Here is a 6,618-nt window from a genome sequence, read left to right as displayed (position 1 = left end):
GATATATGTTCTAGGAACATGGTATTTGACAGACCCCGAATGAAACATTAAATAGAATTGTGTTCGTGTCATTTATGTTTTCTGTTCGCGTGAAAGCGCAACGCAAGTTTCGGTACGCTTGGGAGCGTACCTTTTAAAACCGCGGTTACACCTTCCGATTAGGGTTGCAAGTGCACAACCCTATCGAGGAGTATAATCGGGTATCGATCCACAGGGACGGTTTCTTTTTCTAGAACCTACTTATCTTGACTAAAGACTAAAAGTGAGAAAGAAGGAGTTTTGGTATTTAATCTTCCTAAAGAATCAATTCAACCAATCAAACAATGCAATAGAATAGTGACTGTGCAAGAAAAGGTATAAGCTGTGTTTTGATTTAGGATAAAAGATGTTTCAAGGGTTTCAGACTTCATCTCTGATTTGCCTCTAGTGGTACGGGTCTTACCAAGTTGGTACGGCTAGGCCGCACCAACCTGGTCCGACCAAGCCGTGTGGGGCTTGGTACGGGTAGGCCGCACCACTCTTGTAAGACCCGTACTGATTTACCAGAACAGAGCTTACAAGTTCGAGTTGATGCATTTCTTGCTGGTACCTCGTATAAAACTCTTGAGAAATGTTCAATTGACCATACCTAAGGTTCCTAAACCTCAACTCTCGTTTGTTGGTTCAAGATCTAGGTTTGGGAGTCAATTCTTCACCTTCTAGGGTTTCTAAACCTCAACTCTCGTGTTTTGGTCCAGATCCTCTAGTTGATTGATTGGAGATCTAAGGTATCCTCTAATCTGTCAATTAGGGGAGAATTCAACATTTCGGCTTCAATTAGAACAAGTCTACCTAAAGGGATTGGTTTGGTTGAGAGAAGGCAATGGTCACATGACCTTGTTAGGGTTGATCTACCACTATAGGCACACCATATGCAATCACAGCAAGACAAAGCAATCAAGACAAACAAATGCACAATCAATACAATCAAAAGAGTTCATACAAGATCCAAATCAAGAAAAGCAACACAAATCAAGAAAATCCATCTACAAACCCTAGAAACAATGATCAACTACTCACAAGTCATAGATCTGTCCAGAAATACAAATAAAGAGATAAAGAGAGGCATGATAAAACTAGATCGAAGATCGGGAGTGGAGAAGGGGTTGATCCGTCGATTTTCGCCTCTTCCTCTTCCTTCTTCTTCTCTCCTTGCTCCTTTGCTCTCTTTCTCTCTTTCTCTGAGCTCTCTTTCTGGAATGGAATGGAATCCAATGGGATCCTCCAAAATGGAGAGATCCCTCGCTTTAAATAGCCTCTGCCAAGATTTGAATTCTGTCAGGTGGCATCTATGTACGGCCCGTACCAAGGTGGTACGGCTAGGCCGTACAAGATGAGAAAGAGCTGGATCGGCTAAGTCTGGTACGGCCCGTACCAAGCCTGGTAAGGGTCGTACCAGGGAGTCCAAAAACGCCGTTTCTTCATGTAATTTGCTCCAATCCTGCAGAAAACAAATAAACTCTCAGCAGTACCAAATTTTAAGGATATATCAATGAAATGCACATGATTTTGACAATTTAGAACGTGAATTTGGTACGAAATCAAGTCAAATATAGGCTAAATATGCGAGGTATCATTTTCATTCAGTGACTGGTTCTAAAGTATGAGGTATTTATCGTTTCCACTGAGAAATATGTATGTGTGATTGTTATCTAACGCTGTCCGTAAAAAGCAGTCATAACGGTAGCTTTTCCATATGTATAGCTTAGCTGAGGAAGTGATAGTTTACCAAGAATACTATTTGTCCCTCGTATCTCTATACGAGCTATAGCATCACTGGGCCCCTCGGTAGAATTAGATTATCTACATGCGGTATAATTACAAGAGTAATTATATTTGATAATCTATTCAAAATCAAGAAAAGATACAGTTAGCAAGGATGACACACATCTACCTTGAAACTGATTTGATAGTCATGAGACAAAAGAACAGACACAAGTAAATTGTTTACTGGATCGTGATATTGTATAGTACAGCATCATCTGTGTAATTGGATGGTCATGATGTATACTGCCAGATGCCGCTCATGATTATAGAAGTTAAAACAATTTTAACTTTATTTACCAACATAACACAGATCCTATTGGGTCACACCATATAGGAGCTATTCGGAGAATCTTACTGATTAATTATAAATTGATTGTAATTAATATTAAGATGGTTATAATTAATTATACATGTTATAATTAAATTATATTTGTCATGTTAAAAATGACAAAGGAAAAACTAATGGTTATAATTAGTTATACTTGGTATAATTAATTATAATTAATTGTACATCATTAAGAATGACAAACGTTACTGGGCCACTGGCTAGTGGCTAGTACATTATTAGGGCCTGTTCGGTTGCACAGTGAGAATAGGAATAAGAATAGGAATGGGAATAAGAAATTTTTGAACTAAAATTTACTGTTCACGTAAAAAAAAAATTCAGTCTGAGTAAATTTTATTTTTCTCACGTGAAAAGTATTTTGTGGGGAGCAGCCAAACAGGTCCTTAAGTATTAACAAATCCACAGCTTCAATACTTAATCTTCATGAAATTGTTCGCAGAAGTTCAAGAGAAGAAAGTGCGTTGCTTGTGCTTTCATGTCGTGCATTGATTGAACCATAGTGTCCATGCGGGCTCCACGGAGGCACATGATCTCTATACTTCGACAGTGGCCCAGTAACGTTTGTCATAAAAAAAGTCCATTTTACTTGTTCCGTTGAAATAAACCCTAAACCCTAAATTGCCTCCACAGGATCGGTGGAGCTGTTTTTCATAAAAAAAAAGTCCATTTTACTTGTTCCGTTGAAATAATTAAGTTCGGTTCTATTTAAAAAAAAATCCTATACTTCTCATCAGGGGACGCGGATATTTTCTGGCAACAATCATAAAATATGAATTGAGTTATATTCTCATCATGCTCGTTCGGCATAAGAGTGGAATAGAGGAATAAAATGGAAAAGAGGTTATATTTCTGCCGAACAAGAGAAAAAGTCAGTGAAATTGAGTTTGAACTTTTGCAGTCAAATCCCTGCTTTTTATATTTTGGTTCCTTGTGTATTCCTTTAGGAGCCAACTCTCTATTTCATGAGAAATGTGGAATAGAGAAATTAGTTTTTTTTTTTCAAGAGATAGATTTACTCATGTTCTTCCACTACTCCACTCTTCTACCATTAACCCACACGATGAGAATTGAAAAGCATATTTCAAATTCTACTTTTTCTCATTATTTTTCTATTTCAATAGTTTGCCGAACGGGTCCGAAATGAATTGTTATTTCCCTCTCTCTCATTTACTCACCACATTCTCCTCAATGCTAACTTGGCCGCATAATATCTCGAAGTGAAAATTCGGAGAAAATTAGAAAAAGAAAATGGTGGGGACTGGGGAGTAGGTCTGCAAACGAATCGAATCAAATCAAACTTATTCAGTTTGAATTTGAGTTTGAATAAGATTCGACCTGAACTAGTTTGATTTGTTTCAGAACGAACTTCAATCGAACGAATTAATTGCGATTTTTTTCGAATTGAATTGAAGTCAATCAAATCACAAACTACAGATTTATTTAGCAGCCACCAGTAGTTTATGCATTAGTTTTCTTCACGCGGAACAAAATTCACGTGGTTTCCTTTTACTTTTCATAAATTCACACTGATGAATTATGGACCAGTTCAAATTTTCTTTACCTTTTATGCTGCTAGATTGATTAAAATCACGACATGGACCTAGTCAAATAAAACTTATTTTCATTGTTAATTTGTTACATTGCTGAAACATTTTTCTATTATAAGTTACTATTATATTAACAATTTGAGCTCTGATAAAAGTTTGGTTCCTGCATTAATAAAAATTGATGATTAAAGTCATTAGTTGCATTATTTGAGATTCGAATCTAATAGTTCAAAAACCAATTTCGAACGAACTATATTCACTTTTGAGTTTGAGTTTGAATAAGATTCGAACCGAACTAGTTTGATTTGTTTCATAATAAACTAATTTTGAATCGAATTAATTACATTTTTTTTTCCGAATCAAACTCAAATTGAATCACGAACTATGAACTTTTTGTGCAGCCCTAGTGGGAAGAGGAGAATTTTTTATTCATAAAAAATAATAAAAATAGGGGCACGGATTAATCTCTGATTTAAGATCCTACGACGATCTGATTCGTAAAGAAACAGTAGATACGCACTCGTAGACTCGTAATCTCGTACTCGTGCGTACTGGGAAAACTTCTTTCCTTTGTGCTCGGCTGACGGCTGCCCGCTCCGCTTCCCCTCACCATCTCTCTCCCTCGTCAAATCGAAATCTGAGATCGTGCGATGATCGAAAACAGTAGTGAAAATGTCAAACGCTACGCTCCTCCCGTCCAAAGGTAACAAAACCCCTTCTCCATCCACCTATGTGCATACAAAACGTCAGTTTATCTCTGAAAAATTGCAAATCCAAGTAGCTATTCTTACAAAATTCCAGTCGGTATTTTCCTTTCTTAGCAACTAAAATCAAAAGTCAATGTCATTTCTGGTGATTGGCTGACAATACCCGTAGAAAGCTTTTAAAACTGGTAAAGTTAAAAGTGGTTTACTGTAGTGGCGACGCACTTAGTGGAATATGGGCAGCATAGTTTCAACTTCCCAATCCCGCGAGGAAGAAATATGGATCTGTGTCCTTTTATCCTTCACTTATTTAAAAGAAATGGTTAAAAATGAAAAATCAAAATAAAAGATCAAACTGCAGGGAACAGCTTTTCAGAACTGTTGGTAACATTTCTGGATTGGTTCTTTCTGTAAGACCCAGATTCTTCTGCAGTAGGATATATTTTTAAAATAGACAGATAGCTTCTTATGGTTACCTTCTTTTTAATGCTTATAATATTTATAAGAGTATTTAGAGATTAAGTATTGATTTCTAATTTTGTTGATGGGTCAGGAATCGTACTCTAAACCGACGCAAGTCTGGAGGTACTTCCTTTTTTGCCCATCTTTGTATTTTTTAATTTTTATTTGTTGTCCTTGGCTGCTTCTTCCACTGCAGGCACTATTTCTCAAATATAATTTAATTTTTTTTATTTGCCTTTTGGGGTTTGTTTTATGTTTAGTTGGGGTCAGCAGATTGATTACCTAACTTGAAGCACCACTCTTGTTACTTTTCTAAAAGGGAATTTAGGAAGGACTTTATTTTTTATTTTATTTTATTTTCTATGTTTTCTGATTGCAGAGAAAGGCAATCTTTCGGGGTCAGAAACAGAAAAGCGTCTATCATCTCTGAGCAGAAATTCATCTGGTAGTATATCTGACTTTGGGGACGCTGGTATCACTGCATTCCCAAATGAGAACTTCTCTCAGTCCACACTGGTACCACTTGAAGGGTGCAGTAACAGCGAGGCTTTGCAGTTCATGAATGACCGTATGCACTTGGATATTTACATCTATTTTTTCAAAATCCAAAACATTTAGGCTGGTACAATCAGTTGCTATCAGATTCTTTCTGGTTCTGCTGCTGTTTTTTTCTCCATTTTTTTTCTCTGTTGGTTGTGCTGTGCTCCCTGAGAGGGTAGTAATTTGAAGGGTGATGCTATGCTGGTACACAGGCCTGTTACTGAAATTTATGCTATTATTTATTTAGGTTGGCTGGCTACAATGCAGTTGTGCAATGACCCTTCCATCGGCCCAGCTGGTAAGTTTATGATCAAATTATTTCTTTAAACTTGTGGCTGTTTTTTCTTTTCTTTTCTGTAATTTTTGAATAACTATAAAAAAATCGCTTTTCACTGGTCTCATCTCTTTGGAATATTATTTGCTGGTTTGACTTCAGCTCAAATAACCAGCACCTACCATGTGGGGGAATCCTTTTGTTTGTTTGGGCCTTTACATGGATAACTGCTACTGGTGTACCACCTGATATATATCTGTATTGACAGTTGAAGTCAGTAATATTTGGTTAACGTAATAATCAGAAATTAATATGACATCAACAGAGAAGCCGGTCATGTATTCTGGATCAACCAATACATCTTGGGGTCCCATGAAACTTCCCCATCAGGTATCTTTCTCTTTTGATCCTTTACGCTTCCGCCCCTCTAAAGAATTACTTCAACCCACTTAAGCTGTTTGAATTTCATGTATACTTCTACAAGGAGTTTATATGACAGCTATCCCGATTACCCCAAAACTTATTCCCATATTTGAAATCTACTTAAGAATTCTTTTTGTCAGATGGACTTTCTGGGAGAATTACAGCGTGCAGTACTTGGTAGTACAAATGCTGTGCCAGATACCAGCATCTGATTTTCAAGCAAGTTCAGTATGTATTTATATATCTGGACATTGTGGTATTTGCTTCTTCTTCTTTTTTCTTTTTATCTTCTCTCGTTTGGACACTTTAAGATTTTAATTTAAGATGCTGTACTGGAACAGAATGATCTTTGTAATATTTTATTGTGCAAGTATCTAATATTGTCTAATTCTCTGAATTTGTGATTGAATTATATCTATCTTGGTTAATACTTAAATTGTCATATCAATTAAACGGAGTTTTTTTTTATCAGACCAGATCCTCTTAAAATCTGGCCTGAAAACTATTGTACATAAA

At 36.5% G+C, this 6,618-nt stretch overlaps 1 protein-coding gene across 2 annotated transcripts; it reads left to right on the top strand.

Moving 5' to 3' along the window:
* Positions 1 to 4,165: 4,165 nt before the first annotated feature.
* On the top strand, positions 4,166 to 6,487 carry LOC144545090 (uncharacterized). Of its 2 annotated transcripts, none has more exons than XM_078293671.1 (6): positions 4,166 to 4,402; positions 4,957 to 4,988; positions 5,245 to 5,433; positions 5,653 to 5,703; positions 6,005 to 6,069; positions 6,243 to 6,487. In XM_078293671.1, the coding sequence occupies exons 1-6, from the start codon at positions 4,350 to 4,352 to the stop codon at positions 6,312 to 6,314; spliced, it is 462 nt and encodes a 153-aa protein (XP_078149797.1). In that variant the 5' UTR covers positions 4,166 to 4,349; the 3' UTR covers positions 6,315 to 6,487. The 2 variants fall into 2 exon arrangements, with proteins under 2 accessions (XP_078149797.1, XP_078149793.1); XM_078293667.1 differs by having other exon boundaries at positions 5,984 to 6,069.
* The last annotated feature ends 131 nt before the right edge of the window (positions 6,488 to 6,618 follow it).

Source organism: Carex rostrata, chromosome 2, assembly GCF_964058835.1.
Source record: "Carex rostrata chromosome 2, lpCarRost1.2, whole genome shotgun sequence".
Taxonomy (NCBI): domain Eukaryota; kingdom Viridiplantae; phylum Streptophyta; class Magnoliopsida; order Poales; family Cyperaceae; genus Carex; species Carex rostrata.
The sequence above is the reverse complement of the archived record's forward strand: the minus strand, read 5'-3'. Positions and strand labels throughout refer to the sequence as shown.